Source organism: Myotis yumanensis, unplaced genomic scaffold (genome assembly GCF_028538775.1).
Source record: "Myotis yumanensis isolate MYYU_CA2020_CCGP unplaced genomic scaffold, mMyoYum1.0.hap1 SCAF_16, whole genome shotgun sequence".
Taxonomy (NCBI): Eukaryota; Metazoa; Chordata; class Mammalia; order Chiroptera; family Vespertilionidae; genus Myotis; species Myotis yumanensis.
In genome coordinates, this window is record NW_027223767.1 from 40504706 (window position 1) to 40521638 (window position 16933).

At 49.9% G+C, this 16933-nt stretch overlaps 1 protein-coding gene across 7 annotated transcripts; it reads left to right on the forward strand.

Moving 5' to 3' along the window:
• Nucleotides 1–571: 571 nt before the first annotated feature.
• RAD51D (RAD51 paralog D) lies at nt 572–13663 on the forward strand. Of its 7 annotated transcripts, none has more exons than XM_070393656.1 (10): nt 572–750; nt 980–1109; nt 1314–1432; nt 6043–6124; nt 6368–6502; nt 6994–7089; nt 10158–10248; nt 10373–10443; nt 12692–12856; nt 13320–13663. In XM_070393656.1, the coding sequence occupies exons 1-10, from the start codon at nt 659–661 to the stop codon at nt 13527–13529; spliced, it is 1191 nt and encodes a 396-aa protein (XP_070249757.1). In that variant the 5' UTR covers nt 572–658; the 3' UTR covers nt 13530–13663. The 7 variants fall into 7 exon arrangements, with proteins under 7 accessions (XP_070249757.1, XP_070249758.1, XP_070249759.1 ...); XM_070393657.1 differs by having other exon boundaries at nt 572–740; nt 1048–1109; XM_070393658.1 differs by having other exon boundaries at nt 13071–13412.
• The last annotated feature ends 3270 nt before the right edge of the window (nt 13664–16933 follow it).

The window sequence follows — 16933 nt, forward strand, 5'->3', positions numbered from 1 at the left end:
TCCATTCCTGGTCAGGGCACACACCTGGGTTGCAGTTTGATCCCTGGTCAGGGAGCGTACGGAAGGCAACCAATGTTTCTCGCTCACATTGATGCTTCTCTCTCTCCCTCCCTTTCTCTCTAAAAATAAATTAAGTACTGAGACTCAGGTGTCGTCTGTGTCCTCTGCTGTTTCTTAGCACTCATCAGAGGCTCTGCACTATCCTACCTGGTTGATTTCATTCGTCCTCACTGTCTTGCCCCCACTGACAGGTAGGTCCCCTGAGCACAGGGACTGGGGGGACCTTCTGGCCTAGCGTTTAGAGCAGAAGTACACGGGTGGGTCTGCGTGCGTGTTCGGGGAAGGGGGGAGAGGCGAATGTGGGTGCCCAAGTGTGCATGGGCCTTCGGGGGCAGGAGCCCGTGCGGATCCGCGGGCGCTGGGCCGGACCAGACCAGCGCAAGGGGCTTGCTTCGCCCCAGCCGGCGGGCCGCGGGAGGTCGCGCCTCCGCCCCGCACGGCCAGCAGGTGGCGCTGCCCGCCGGCTCCGCAGCCTGGAAGCCGGAAGAGGCGGTGCGGCCCGGGCGCGGGGGACCGGCACCCTCTGCGCCGCCCGTCCCGGCTCCGGGAAAGGGTGCCGCGGGGCGCCTGGAGAGGGCGGCGCCGGGCCCCAGGGAACATGGGCGTGCTCAGGGCCGGGCTCTGCCCAGGCCTCACCCAGGACATGGTCCAGCTCCTGAGGAGCCACGGGATCAAGACAGGTGACCGCGTGTGCGTGCCACCCAGCTGGGCACGCCGCGGGGGCCGCCCCACGCCCTGCAGACCTGGGCGGGGGCCGGCCCTCCCTCCTCGGCTCCCCACCCTTCGGGGGAGCCAGGCCTCAAACGGGGCGGAGCCCCTGCAGTGTGCCCGGCCCCAGGCCCGGTCCTGCGGCCCTGTGGGTTCCCCAGGCTCCCTAAGATAGGCTGCCTCAAGGGAGCCCTGTCACCCCACTTTGCAGATGGGTAAAGGCCAAGCATGGGCAGCCCCGCCCTTCGTGCCGATCAACCACACGTGTTTTGCTTTCAGTGGAGGACCTGGCTTCCGCAGACCTGGAAGAGGTCGCGCAGAAGTGTGGCTTGTCTTACAAGGTGAGCTGATGACCTCCTTCCAAACCTGGGTGCCTCCAAATGTCTGTCCCTGAGCCAAGGGAGCGAGCACAGGGTGCTCGGAGATTCATGAGGAGGGGCCGGGGGCGTGCGGGGCTCTGGGGTGCCCCCTCCCTTGCCTGGTCGTTGCTCCTTGCTGGGGTTCAAGTGCCCTGGCCCATCCTGAGTTGCCCCGCCCCTTCGCAGGCCTTGGTTGCCCTGAGGCGGGTGCTGCTGGCTCAGTTCTCAGCCTTCCCCTGCAATGGCGCCGATCTCTACGAGGAACTGAAGACCGCCACTGCCATCCTGTCCACTGGCATTGGAAGGTGTGTATGTGCCCGTGGGGAAGGAGGTGGGAGCCGGAGGCTATGGAGGCTTCCGGCTTGGCTCTTGATGCTTGAGTCTCTAGAGCAAGCATGTCAAACTCGCGGCCCATGGGCCGCATGCTTCGTTTATTTGGCCTGTGTTAGTTAGCCTTTGAGTTTGACATGCTTGGTCTAGAGAGCAGGGGTGAGGGTAGCAGGGACTGATGGTCAGGGCTCCTGAGTTCTTACCTTATAGCAGGGCTTCTCAACCTCACACTCCCGACATTGATTTGGTGCATCATTATTTGGGGGCGGGGGGGGGGTGGCCTGGAGGGGATATCTCCTGAGCTGGAGGATGTTTGGCGGAATTCCTCCCCTCTGTCCACTAGGTGCTAGTAGCACCTCCCTCCTCCCTAAATTGTGCAATCAAAAATGTCTCCAGAGCCCTGGCAGGTGTGGCTCGGTTGGTTGGAGTGTCCTCCTGTACACCAAAAGGTGGTGGGTTCTATTCCCTGCCGGGCACATAACCGGGTTGAGGTTCCATCCCTGGTCAGGGTGTGTGGGAGGCCAACATTCGATGTTTCTCTTTAACATCTATGTTTCCCTCGCTCTCTTTTTCTCTTTCTCCCTTCCTCTCTATCAAATGAATTTTTAAAAATGTCTCCAGACATTGCCAAATGACCCCCGAGAAACAAGATTGCCCCTGATTGATCACCGCTGTCTTATAACACAAGATGTCAGTATTTCATTATTATTCAGCAGATCAGAGCAACTCTCCTTCGGCCCTACGTCATATTTCACTTAAGAATAAGACAAGAAAGAACATACAGGACTAACATTTATTGAGTGCCTACTATGTGCCAGCCAAACCAGCTGGGGCTGTAATTCATTCTTTCAAGAATATTTATTGAGTGCTTACTTTATTTATTTATTTTTAAAAATATATTTTATTGATTTTTTACAGAGAGAAAGGGAGAGAGATAGAGAGTTAGAAACATCGATGAGAGAGAAACATCGATCAGCTGCCTCCTGCACATCTCCTACTGGGGATGCGCCCGCAACCCAGGTACATGCCCTTGACCGGAATCGAACCCGGGACCCTTCAGTCCGCAGGCCGACGCTCTATCCACTGAGCCAAACCGGCTTCGGCTTGAGTGCTTACTTTAAATATGCCAGAGCCCAAGCCTCCACAGACAATTTAATCAAACTCTCTGGGGGCGAGACCCCGGCATCAGTATTTTTTGAAGCTCCCAGGAGTCTCCAGGGTGCAGGCAAGTTTGGGAACCGCTAATACTTGCCTCTTAAAACACACACATGTTTGCATTGGTTTCAGAGAGAGGAAGGGAGAGGGAGAGGGAGAGATAGAGATAGAAAAATGGATCAGCTGCCTTCTGCATACCCCCCACATGGGATCAAGCCCCAAACCAGGGCATGTGCCCAGAGCGGGAATTGAACCGGTGACTCCTGGTGAGTGGGGTAACGCTCAAGCAACTAAGCCACACCAGCCAGGCAATACCTGCCTCTTTTTAAAGCTCCTTTGGTGCCCTGGCAGGTGTGGCTCAGTTGGTTGAGCATCATCCCATGCACAGGAAGGTCGCTGGTTAGATTTCCCAGCCCAGACTGTGGGTTCTGTCCCTGGTTGGGGTGTGCACGGGAGGCAGCCAGTTAATGTTTCTCACATCGATGTTTCTCTCCTCCCTTCCTCTCTAAAATTAATAAAAAACATTTCTTTAAAGACCACTCCTTTGCTGATTTTAGTAGGCAGGATTGAGAATCACTAGTTTAATGATTTCAAACCAAGCATGCATCCAAATCACCGGAAGCCTTGTTGGAACTCAGATGCAATCTCCACCCCCAGGTGGGGCCTGAGAGTTCGCGCTTCTAATCAGTTCCCAGGTGATGCTGCTGCTCTGGGGGCTGGCCGGGCAATACTGCCTCTTTTTAAAACGCCTTTGGTGCCCTGGCAGGTGTGGCTCAGTTGGGGGCCACAGCTGGAGAAGCTTTGCTGTGATGGGACTGGGGTTCTCTGGTCTCAGTGGGAGGAATGGGATCCAGGAATTGCAGAGCCGGACGCCTTTTTAAACAGAGGCAGGGACAGCTGTCCTAAGATGCTGCAGGGCTGCAGTGTTTTGACTGGCGGGGGCCTGTGGTTAGAATCACGGGGTCCCTGGAACTGAAATAGATGGGGTGCTGACTGAGGTGCTACTTGGCATGTACAGAGGGGTCATGGGAGGTCACGGAACTGTTTCCGAGGACTGGCACCTGTGAAGGTGATTGTAGGGTGAGCGGAGGGATGCTTGTGGTCAGGACCCGGAGGCATTGGGATGGGCTCTGGTGTAGGAGAATCTTCAGCCAGTATGTTGGGCAGGACATGGAGGGTGGTTAGTGACCTGTTTCATGGTGGTTCAAGGACAGAACTCGGATTAGGAATTGGCCGTGTCTTGAGTTTTATCCCAAGGCTTCCACAGCCGGGGTTCCAATAATAATAAGACTAAATAGCATGTTCTATAGCTTATTTCTCTGGGACCATTTATTGTGGCCGTGTTGTGCCACTGTTGCACAGTGCCTGGATGTAATACTGAGCAAGGGCCAGTTCTTGCCCCAGGGTGCTCTGGGCCACACGGGAAAGACAGGCAAAAACAAGTAAATAGAAAATAATTCCAAACCCCCAGAACTAATACGTGAATACAGCAAGGTTGCAGGACATAAGAGTAACACATAAAAATCAATTGCATTTCTATATACTCAAAATGAACATGTGGAAATGGAAGTTAAAAACACAATACCGTTTAAAATTGCTTCCAAGAAAATGAAATACTTAGGTCTGCCTCTAACAAAACAGATATAAGCTCTGTATACTGAAAATTAAAAATTGCTGATGAGCCCGGGCCAGGTGGTTTAGTTGGTCAGAGCATCGTCCCAATGCACCAAGGTTGTGGGTTCGATCCTCAGTCAGGGCACATACTGGAATCAACCAGTGAATACATAAGTAGGAGGCACAGCAAATTGATGTTTCTCTCTCTCTTTTTGTCTTTCTTCCCTTTCTCCCCCTCCCTCCCTCTCAAAATTAATCAATTGTATTTTTTTAAATTGCTGATAAAAGAAATCAAAGAGAACCCAAATAAATAGAGGGACATATTGTATTTGTGGATTGGGAGACTGAACATAGCAAAGATACCAATTCTTCCCAAAATGATTTATAGATTTAATGCAGTTCCTACCAAAAATCCCAGCAAGGTTATCTGTAGAAATAGGCTTATTCTAATAATTTGATGGAAGAGCCAATGGCCTAGAACAGCTAAAACAATTTTGAAAAAGAAGAATAAAGTTGGAGGAACCATTCTAGCAAATGTTAAAGCTTACTATATAGCCGCAGTAATCAAGACAAATGTGGTATTGGCAAAGAGATAGGCATACAGATCAATGGAGCGGAGTAGAGAACCCAGAAATAGGCCCCAGATATGTCCGACTGATTTTTGACTAAGATGCAAAAACATTTCAGTGGAGGAGGAAAATAGCCTTTTGAACAAATGGTGTTGGAGCTATTGAACATCACAGGTAATAAATAAATAAACCTAAAATTGAAAATGGATCATGGACTTAAATGTGAAACTTAAAACTATCCATCTTTTAGAACAAAACAGGAGAAAATCTTTGGGAACGAGGCATAGAGTTCTTAGACTTGACATGAAAGTATGAGCAATAAAAAAATTGATAATACGTTTTTTTTAAAAAGTCAAAATGAAAAACTGACCAAAATTTAAAACTTCCTCTGCAAAAGAGGATGAAAAGGTGATCTATAAAGTGGGGAAAATATTTTAAAGCCAGATACTCAGAAGGGACTTGCATCTAGAATACATAAAGAATTCTTAAACCTCAACAGAAACACAAACAGTCCAACTAGAAAATGGGCAAAAGACATGAACAGATACTTCACCAAAGAGGGCATACAGGTGGCAAATTATCACATAAAAGAATGTTGGACATCATTGTTCATTAGGGAAATGTAAATTAAAACACACTGAGATATGATGACACACTTAGCAGAATGATTAAAGTAAGAATGGTGAGCTCTGGCTGATTTTGCTCAGTTGTTAGAGCAAACTGTGACCCCCTGGTTCATAGGTTGACGCTCAACCACTGAGCCACGCCGGCCTGGCTGGAGAGATGATTTTTTTTTTTTCATTGATTTTTTACAGAGAGGAAGGGAGAGAGATAGAGAGTCAGAAACATCGATGAGAGAGAAACATCGATCAGCTGCCTCCTGCACATCTCCCACCGGGGATGTGCCCGCAACCCAGGTACATGCCCTTGACCGGAACCGAACCTGGAACCTTTCAGTCCGCAGGCCGACGCTCTATCCACTGAGCCAAACCGGTTTTGGCAAGGAGAGATGATTTTTAAGCTGCGAGCGAAAGGATGAGGAGGGCTCACGGAGGAACATTTAGCCACGCCCTTTCCCCCCCGAAGGAAACTCTTCCTAGAGAAACCTCCTGGCCAGAGACATTGAGAACATCTCCGGACAGAACCAGTGCTAGGAAGGAAGGTCTTGCTTTTCTTCTTGGCTACTAATTCCCTCCCTACTCCCTAGTACCCTGGGTTGATCCTCTTCCTTCCTCTTCTGCCATCAGCCTAGACAAACTGCTCGATGCTGGTCTCTATACTGGAGAAGTGACTGAGGTCGTAGGAGTCCCAGGTAGCGGCAAAACCCAGGTAACACATACAGCTAGAAGCCAGAGGATTGGGAGAGGTAGGTATGTATGATCCTGGATCCCCAGGGAAGCTTCTGCCAGTAGATTGCGATTCAGAGCTTGGAAGAGAGAAGATGGGTAGTGAGGAGTGGGCCTTGAACTTGACCCATTCATGTCACTGGGATCTGAATAGATTTGATGCAGAGCTCCCATCCTGGGCAATCTTTGAGGGCTCAAGTTCACCCAATGCCCGGTCTCTACTCAGGTATGTCTTTGTGTGGCTGCAAATGTGGCCCATGGCCTGCAGCAGAACGTCCTATACGTTGATTCCAACGGAGGGCTGACAGCCTCCCGCATCCTCCAACTACTTCAGGCCAGAACCCTGGATGAGGAAGAGCAGGTAAGGGGTAGAGCTGCTGGATTCCTTTAAAGCCGTGACACAAAGACCCCATGATCCCTTACATTATAAGGATCTTAGCCGCTTGGAGGAGTTGTCCTTTCTGGCTTTGAAACTTGCTGTTCTATGAATACTTCCTGTATCCTTCCAGTCTCCCTGTTGTAACATCATCCCAACTTGGCTGCTGTTCACACATGATCCCCCCAGCTCCTTGCATACCTTAATTCAGGGCTGGCAAATACCCAGCGTCTGTGTTCCTATCCCATTTCTTGCCCAGGGCAGACACCGCCGTCAGTCCTATCACTCTTTCCCACTGTGCTCTGACTTAGCTTTGCAGCTCAGCACCCAGGCAGCCACCACCGTGAGAACTGCCCCGTTAGACAAAGCGTACTTGCCATCCTGGGCCTGAGTCCTTATATCCTGCTCCCCCCTTCGTCTTGCTGGACCCTGCTCCCTCTTATCCAAAGCCCCCCGCCTCTTTCCCACCCCTTCAGGCAGGAGCCCTCCAGAGGATCCAGGTGGTGCGTGCCTTTGACATCTTCCAGATGCTGGATGTGCTGCAGGGCCTCCGAGGTGCTGTGGCCCAGCAGGTGAGTCTGCTGTTCCGCTCCTCCCAGCTTTACCCAGCTGGCCGGGTGCTGTCTATATGTGGGCAGGTGTCCCCCTACAGACTCTCTGGAAATGCAGATGTGCAATCTGGTGACTCCAGCTGGGCTTGCCATTCCCAGGATGGGATGCTGAGTGCTTCATTCATTCCTGAGTGCCTCGTGGTGTACACACTCCTCTTCCCCACTAAACAGTAAGCCCCTTGAGTGCCAGGATCATGTCATACTCATCTCTGCATTCCTCCGATGGATCCGTTTTCAGCTGCACGTAAGAGAGCATGACTGACAGATACTTAAACTTTGAGGACATTTAATTATCTCACATGAGTCTACAGGTTGGCAGGGCCACATTATTAGGGCTTGAGGCTGGTATGTGTGATTCTCTTGCTCTTTCCCCTTGTGTTTGCAAAGTGGCTGCTATTGATCTAAGCCTCATATATTTTTTAAAAAATAATATATTTTTTTATTGATTTCAGAGAGGAAGGGAGAGGGGGAGAGAGATAGAAATATCAATGATGAGAGAGAATCATTGATTGGTTGCCTCCTGCACCCCCCACACTGGGGATCGTGCCCGAAACCCTGGGCATGTGCCCTGACTGGGAATCAAACCATGATCTCCTGGTTCAGAGGTTGACGCTCAACTACTGAGCCACACTGGCCGGGCTAAGCCTCATATTTTTATACATCACACCCACATTCAGGGCAGTGAAAGGAGAGGCCTCTTTTTTTGTACTTCTTCCCCTTTTATGAGGGAAGAAAATCTTTCTCCGAAACCCGCTAGCAGACTGCCCATTTCTCCTTGCATCTAATTGGCCAAAACTGAGTTATATGTGCATCTTAGACCAGGGGTTGGGCCCACCTTCCCTGATGTCGGAAGATCTGTGTCCAGGACCCGACCACGTTTGGAGTTGTGTTAACAAGCAAGAGGGGTTCGGAATGGCATTTGGGTTGGTTCCCTGCAAAACTGCAAAGTGTTTCGACAGGACTTGGTGCACTGATTTATAGACTATTAGATTTGGAAGACACCTTAGAATCGTTTAATTCATCTTAAATGTTTTCCTTCACCCCACAGCATGACATGTTCCTATGGGCATACCCAGGATTGTATATCATTTTTACAAACTTTAGAACATAAAATAGTTGAACAACTACTTGCCAGGGGCTGACCCTACAGAACAGGACTCACTTCAGTGGGGCTCTGGTGCCCAGTGAGGCCCACCCCTGGAGTGTTTCGCTGGTGGAGGTGATTGGGTGGTGCTCCAGCATGGTCTGAAGCTGTCCACTAGGGCGGGGGCGGGAGGGGGGGCAGCATGCAGTCTTATCTTATATGACACTAGAGGCCCGATGGATGAAATTAGTGCAAGAGTAGGCCTTCCTTTCCCCCGCTGCTGGCACTGCCTTCCCTCTGGCACCGGGACCCGGGCTTCCCTTGCAGCCCCAGCTTCATCCGGAAGGTCATCCGGAAGGACATCTGGTCTAATTAGCATATTATGCTTTTATTATTGTAGATAACCTTCGTCATGTAGCATAGCCTAATTAAGAGAGTGACACTCCAATACCTTTGCCATTTTAGTCAGAAGTAAGTCACAGGACACATCCATGGTCAAGGGAGGGGATTATAGAAGGGTGTGAGAACCTAAAGGTGAGGATCTTGGGGGCCACTTACGGCTCTGTCTGCCACAGATGATCTGGAAGTGACGAACAGGGAAAGGCTTGCTGTCCCATTTTAGTCAGAGATTTCAGCCTGCTCTCCCAGAGAGTAAGGAAGGGCTAAGCCAATTTCAGTTGTAGCTTCTCTCTTTTCTGCCATCCTCTCTTAGATAAGCTGGTGACTGGCCAAGAGTCAGTAAGTGGAAGACGAAGGAAGACGTGCCAGAAACAGCAGATAATGCTGAATATCTACAAGTAAGACTCGGCTCACGTGACGTGAAAAAAATGTTGAGAAAACAGTCAGCAGATGACTTGGATATAAAGAGTAAGGGAGAAGAGAAGCATCAAAAATAGGTCCCAAAAAAAAACAAAACCCAAAAAACAGAAAAGAAAAAAAAAAACACAGGAAGCTGCTAATGCTTGTGTAGAGACAAAAAATTATGATTTAACAGATGGCTGTCTGTATAGTCCACATTTGGAACCATTTTAGATACAGAAACTGAGGCCCTAGAAGCATGATCTGGAAGACGACAGTGAAGTGAAGAGAAAGCTAAGCTTGAAGGAAGTTGCGACTCTGAAAAGTGAGCAGAAGAGGGAAAGAGGGGCCTGACAGGCTGGTCAGGGGCTGGCCATAAGGAGAAAGGTGGCCACTAAGAAAATCCCTGACCAGGGTCCACAGCACCGAACAGGGATTTCTCAAATCTAATGATTTTAGGGAATCTGGGATGTCCTGTGACTTAAACCTTCTCTATCCGCCCAAATCTTCAGTAAAATCTCTTATACGTACACATGAGATTGAGGGGAAAAGACATTGATGAAATTGGATGATACCTGCACAGCTGTATTTGGTCAGGGAAGGTTCTCACCAGTTTCTTTAAACATAAAAATGTTTGCCCTAACCGGTTTGGCTCAGTGGATAGAGCGTCAGCCTGCGGACTCAAGGGTCCCAGGTTCGATTCCGGTCAAGGGCATGTACCTTGGTTGCAGGCACATCCCCAGTGGGGAGAGTGCAGGAGGCAACTGATGGATGTTTCTCTCTCATTGATGTTTCTAACTCTATCCCTCTCCCTTCCTCTCTATAAAAAATCAATAAAATATATTTTTAAAAAATGTTTTTATTGATTTCAGAGAGGAAGGGAGAGGGAGAGAGGGATAGAAGCATCAATGATGAGAATCATTGATCAGCTGCCTCCTGCATGCCCCCTACTGGGAATCGAGCCCACAACCCAGGCATGTGCCCTGACAGGATCGATGGTGGCCTCCTGGTTCGTGGGGTGGCTGCTCAATCACTGAGCCACACCAGTTGGGCTCTTACCAGATTATATTAGAATCAAGCTTGTGTTGTAATGGGCGCCCCCTAGAGGCCATGTGGTTCATGACACCTGCTTCCCCCAACCCCTTAGGTGAGCCATTCTTCAGGAACTGTGAAGGTGGTCATTGTGGACTCCGTCACCGCCGTGGTCTCCCCACTTCTGGGAGGTCAGCAGAGGGAAGGTGAGTGATGTGTGTGGCAGAGCCCAGGGTCAGAGACGTGACCTTGTCTCCCAGCTCTGGAGTCCCGTCTCCAGCCAGCCCAGTCCCTAATGCCCTGTTCCCTCCCGCTCTGCTTCTCCTCCAGGCTTGGCCTTGATGATGCAGCTGGCCTTGGAGCTGAAGACCCTGGCCCGGGACCTTGGCGTGGCTGTGGTGGTGAGGAAGGGGGCGTGGCCAGCGTGCTTGTCTTACCTCTGATCCCTGGGCTTCACCAAGAGGGAAGATGAACCTGATTTCTAGCTGTGGCTAGAAATTTATTTCCCTTAAACGGCAGTTTCTTTATTGCCGTATACAACAGTTTCTGGACCCCCAAAATGGCCCTTTAGGGAAGGGTCACAGCCCAACCTCCCTGGGTCATCTAGAGCACTGGACCATGAGGGGGCCCACCTATAACAGCCTTGTATCCTGTCTAGACTGCAATCAAGAGACAGAATATCTATTTCTATCACCTCAGAAAGGTGCCCTGGGCATGTGCCCTGACTGGAAATCAAAGCCTGACCTCCTGGTTCATAGGTCAACACTGAGCCACACCGACAGGGCAAGATTGCCATTTTTAGCAGTTACCTATTATCTTGTTAATACCTATGTTACAGGGTTGGCAGACCTTTTCTATTAAGGGTCAGGTAGTAAATATTTGAGGCTTTATGACTATACAAGAGGCCCGGTGCATGAAAATCATGCACGGATAACAGATAGGGTCCCTATGCCTGGCCAGCGATCAGGGCCAATTGGGGCCTTCTAGCTGCTGGCTGGGGCCTTCCTTCATTCCACGCCGCCCCCTGATGGTCAGCGCACATCATAGCGAGCAATAGAACTCCCGGTCAGTCGAACTCCCGAGGGGACACTTTGCATGTTAGACTTTTATATATAGACTAGAGGCCTGGCACATGAAATTTGTGCATGGGTACAGTCCCTAGGCCTGGCCTGTGATCAGGGCCATCTTCCCCAGCTGCCCACAGCTGGCCCTGCCCCCTGCCACCACGCACCCCTGGTTCCCCATTTGCCATCAGGCGATTGGAGCCTCCCGGCCAGGAGGAGGGACCAAGAGGTCAGCCATTCCCACCCGCTGCAGGTTGCCCTCTGTGTGTGGGGCGACCAGCAGGGTAGGGGCCTTGGCCCACATCCCCCACCACCTACCCCGGGTTCCCCTTTCACCATTGGGCAATGGGAGCCTGCTGGCCGGGGAAAGGGATCGAGAGGTGGTCAGTGCGCCTCATAGTGACTGGTCAAGTGGTCGTTCTGGTCGTTCTGCCGTTAGGGTCAATTTGCATATTACCCTTTTGTTATATAGGATGGTCTATGTCTCAATTACTCAACTCTGCCCATATAGCATGAGAGCAGGTGTAGAGAATACCCAGACAAATGGGCAGGGCTGTCTTCCAAGAAAACCTGATTTTATAAAACAATTTTTGGGCCAGATGTGGCCTGTGAGCAATAGTTTGCTGCCTGTGAGGTACCATAACAATCTATTTCTTGATTTGGAGCCTTTAGATCGTTAGTGGTTTTCCTTTATTTTATTTTTATTTTGTTTTCCTATTTTAAACAAAACTCTAGTGAACACCCTTATACCTAAATCTCTTTGCACATCTCATATTATTTTCTCAAACACCTGAAGGTATAATTACTGAGTGAGGGATACACATATTTTTTTAAGATCTAGAGATGACTTTGCCAAATTTCCAGGCAGGATTAATAATTGCACACCCACCAGCAGTGAAAGAGGATCTGTCTCCCTATTCTTTTGTTCGTATACTGGGTTCCAGGGCCTCCCTCTCCTGACTTTCGGTTATGTGATCACCTGCTGGATGCTATGCTCTGGCCTAGGCGGTGGGGATTCAATGATGAACAAGTTATAACCCTTGCCCTGGGGTGAGTGTTGGGGGGGTGGGGGTTGGAGGGTGAGGAGAACCTGATCAAGAGGATGCTGTGAGGCTTGGTTTGCTTACCTATGAGCCTGGGCAGAGTAGAGCTGGCCAAACAGACTAGGAACCCCTTTCCAAAACTCCTCCCCTTCCATACACAGAGATGCACCCCCTGACACAGAGGGCTGATTGGACATGGTCTCAGGAAGCCTGTCTGCTGGGTTGGGGGTAGGGGTGGGGGTGGGGGTAGTAGGCCCAAGACCACCACTGGCCTCCCTTCAGGAAAGTGCAGACAGCACTGCTTATTCCCAGACACATGCCCCATCACCTGTGTTGGAGTCAAGCTGGAGGCTTTGTGGTTTAGTGGAAAGAGCTGTGCACAAGTCAGGAGCCCGGGGTCTGGTTCAGGACCTGCGTGGATAAGTTCTGGAGTCTTGGGGAAGGAGTTTCTCCATGCTAGGCCTCAGCGTTCCCATCTGTAAAACGAAGGCGCCGGAACAGATGTCCTCTCTACTGTAAGTCTCTGATTCTTTCTGCCGCAGGTGACCAACCACATGACCCGGGACCGGGACAGCGGGAAGCTTAAACCTGCCTTGGGCCGCTCCTGGAGCTTCGTGCCCAGCACCCGGGTCGTCCTGGCCATCGGCGAAGGAGCAGGAGCACCGGGCAGTCAGCGCACGGCGTGTCTGACTAAATCTCCCCGACTGGTGAGTCAGTCCCAGGGGAAAATAAAACTAATAATGACAATAAATAAAAATGAAACGAATAACAATAAACCGAAAAGAAATCATCTGGGCCCTTGAGGGGAGTGTCTATGCCCATAGCTGTCTTAGAGAGGAATTTGTGGATGCTGAGAAAGTGCAACTAAAAACTTGGGTTGCTTAACTCAAAAACGTACCCCTCCCTCCTGTCTTCTTCCAGCCAACAGGTTCCCAGGAGACGGTAGACATTGGGACCTGGGGGGCTCTGGAGCAGAGCCCACTGTTACAGGGAGAGCAGACAAGACTGTGCTGTTGAGTGGGAAGGGAGAGGCCTCGAGGCCCCCGGCTCTCCTATGCAGGAACGCCTGCTGTTCACTGCCAGCCAGCTCTTGGGATGCAGGACACACTCTCGGCCCGGCAGAAGGGAATCTCAGATTCTTCATTTTGTTCTCTCTGTGGAAACATGTAGAGGATGGCAAGAGGCTGTAGTGGAGGACCCAGAAATTCATGCTGGAGCCAAGTTTTCTTCCCTGGTTTCTACCATGCGTGTGTCTGCTGGAGCCAAGTTCATTCACCCTGGCGTGGGGCGTCTCTGAAGAGGCACGCTAGTGACTGGATGGTAACCCCACGCATCACCATCGTGCCTGCGTTCCATCCTAATACAGTGACTGAACCGTGAAACTTGCCTTTGCTTCTTTTGTTTGTTTGTTTGTTTTGCCTCTGTTTTTCCATCTGTAAAACGAGGTTCTCTTCCCCTTAGCTCTGTTTTTGAGTTACTGAGTTGAAATAAATGCAAAAACTCTTCTTCATCTATGTCCTGCTCTTAAAAATATAAAAAGGAAATTTCCTGAGCCCCAGATCCACCTCATTTCCCCCCCGAATGTTGCTCACCGCCCCCCCCCCCCCCCCCCCCCCCCCCCCCACCGCCCCGCCAGTTTCCACCAGTGAGGAGAACCCTATCATTCCTCTTTGGCTCTTGCTGATTTGGTTTCATACACCTGCGTGCATCACCAGAGCCAGGTGAGACAGGGAGCTCGCTGCAGTCCCAGGGATGTTATCTAATGAAGGGAAGATGTGACCTCCTAGTGAATCCAGACACTTGTATAATATGCATGATGCCCTGTGGGCCCCTCCATAGTGCAAAGTACCCGGAGGTGCTGAACCATGCATGGCCTTGCCCATAAACAGACAGAGGAGAATTTGCTCAGTCAATAGAGCCAGCTGGGAAAATTGATGCTGGCATAAATAATACATGGCAAATCTAGTCTTCATGCAGAAATTCATTGCCGGTGGCTCCGAGATGCAATATAATTACCCTTCTCTTCCAGCCAGCTGTACCAGGGCGTAGTGCCCTAGTGTTTGAAATAACCCCCCACCCCCTGTCTGTTACCTGCACGGTAGCCATCCGTCTGAGAGCTGTCACCCTGGCTGGAAGGAGAGGAGAACAGTGGGGACGGGAAAACAAAAGGCAAAGTAGAGAAATGATCAGGTTGTTTACTGAACACATTTTTTAAAAGGAAGGTTGCCTTTCTCAGAGAGCCTGTTGTGTAATTAATTAGTTGTGTCTTGGCTGCAGGAAAAGCGGTGTCAGAATTATAGACCGATGATATGACATTTAGAGATGATAAACGCAGCAGGGATAGAAGCAAGAAGCACAGCGCGTTGGGAATGCAGGGGGCACTGGCTCGAGGGTATCTACCCAGGTGAGGACAGGGTTGGTGAGCCTAACTGAGGGAAACCTGGTGCTGTTGCTCTCACAGAATACCACAGGAGGAATTAACCTTCAGTATCCTTTTTAAAAAATATATATTTTTACTGACTTCAGAGGGAAGGGATAAGGAAAGATAGAAACATTAATGATGAGAGAGAAGCATTGATTGGCTGCCTCCTGCACGCCCCCTACTGGGGATCAAGCTCGCAACCCGGGTATGTACCCTTGACAAGAGTCGAACCCGGGACCCTTCAGTCTGAAGGTTGATGCTCTATCCACGGAGCCAAACCAGCTAGGGCTTTTCAGTATCCTTATCCTGTGAGTGGTTGGCACATTTCTGCAGCCGTGCTAGGAAACAGTACTTTAAGCTGAAAAATCCCTGCCACTCTTACCATTTGGGCATCCTGAGCCCACGCAGACATCACCAACCAATCAAGCATTCTTTTTTGCGGAGCTCACAGTATTTTGCAGTTCTTCTCCACATCGCGCTCCAGGTAACCACAGCCAATCAGTTGGACTTGGCATTCAGTGTGGAACCTGGTTGCCACCTCTGTCCTGGGGAGATCTGCCATGATTCCAGGTGCTTAGCCTCTGACTGAGGACCCAAGAGGACTCTAGAATAATGTGGTTTGAGAGGCCTGTAAAGATCACCTGTTCCATCCTGTGACTTAACAGAGAAGGAAACTGAGCCCCAAGGAAGAGTAGGGCAGTCCCAGTGGTAGAGCAGGGCTGGAACCCAGAACTCCTGATTCCTAGGCCAGGACTCTGCCTTTACTTCCAATCCGCACAATTCTATTCCCACTGGGGCACTTACTCCAGCTGAAGGCGCCGCAGCCCTCAAGCCCAGATGGCATCTCTGGCCATGGGAAGGCGCCCCATTCACTGCTGTGCCAGGCCAGCCTGTGGACTTCCTGCAGGACCCGGCCCCTCGTACTTGCTTCCTCCTTGGCCTTGCTCTTAGACCAGGGCTTCCTTGCCCCACGTGCTGCCACTGCACACTCTGCTCCGGGCACATGGACAGTTCCCAAGCATGCCTCAGGCCAGGCTGGCTCTTCTTCCTGCTTATGTGCTGCCTCTGCCCTCCCCCACCCCTCTGTGGCTGGTGCATCCACACTGACATCTTCCCTTCCTTATGCCTCCATGGTGGTTAGATAGACATTTCTCATAACTCCCCTGTACCGTTCTCTCATACTTTCTGTTCATTTATCTGTCCACGAGCTCAAAATCCACTTTAAGGGCTCCCGTGTCAAATTTTCTTTTGCTCACCCAGCCGGTGTGGCTCAGTGGTTGGGTGTCAACCTACGAATCAGGAGGTCACAGTTTGATTCCTGGTCAGGGCACATGCCTGGGCAGTGTGGGAAGTGCAGGAGGCAGCCGATCAACGATTATCTCTTATTATTGATGTTTCTATCTCTCTCTCCCTCTCTCTTCCTCTCTGAAATCATATATATATATATATATATATATATATTTTTTTTTTTTTTTTAAAGGGTCTTTTTCATTCTGCCCTGATAGCAGTATAGACTACTTATTCCAACCTCTTTTCAGCTTAGCTCACCATAAAAAGCTGGACTAGAGATCTACTTTATCAGCTCTTTCTGATTTTCCATAATGGAAGTTGTGAAAGAATGACAAACACTCAGAGAAGGGAAATATCATTGGTATTAAAGTCAACTGGAGCCTTAGGGGGAAATATAATTGAATAAAAGCAATAGGGTCTAATGTCCTTGAGTTATGAGCCAGGAGGAGATAAGGGATTTAGATACATATCCACTAGGTTTTCCTGTGTTTTGTCATGGAGTTGTACTGGATAGAGTTAAAACTGTCCAAATCTGTGTGTTGGGGATGAATATAGGAGAAGGCTGTGTGGTGCATGGAGCTTACAATAGAGCTAGATATAGTATTCATCAAACACCACTCTCAAAAAAGTGCTTTCCCTGATTTTTTTTTTCTTGTCCTATTGCATTGGCTAGACTAACTTCCAGTACTAAGTTGAATAGAAGCAACAAGAGCCATTGTCCTTGTTCCTGACATGAGGGAGCTGTTTCCAGTATTTTATCACTAAGTAAGATGTTGTAGGTTCCTCATTTAATCAAGGTAAAGACCTCATTGCATTTCCTGTTTGTCCTGAAGAAGGGAGGTCAGGTTCTGACCATTATTTGTCATGTATAGAGTTCTCTCTCCCAGCCAATGGAAGGTCCATGTATCCTGAAGCTGTACAGCTGCACTTTAGCTGCTGCACAAGTTTGATTCCTTGAGTAGCCTTTGAGTCCTACCTTTCCCCTGACTCTCTGTAGTCTCTGGGTGTAATAGCCTCAATTTAAGCTAAGGTTTTGCCAGAAGACGATAGGACTGTACTGAAAAGCTATAAA

Excerpts from the sequence above, each read along its gene's own strand:
- RAD51D (XM_070393656.1), top strand. The coding sequence starts at position 659 with ATGGGCGTGCTCAGGGCCGGGCTCTGCCCAGGCCTCACCCAGGACATG. Across the intron at positions 6,125-6,367 it reads CAGGTAGCGGCAAAACCCAG|GTATGTCTTTGTGTGGCTGC; the intron begins GTAACACATACA and ends GTCTCTACTCAG. Across the intron at positions 12,857-13,319 it reads TGACTAAATCTCCCCGACTG|AGGATGGCAAGAGGCTGTAG; the intron begins GTGAGTCAGTCC and ends GGAAACATGTAG.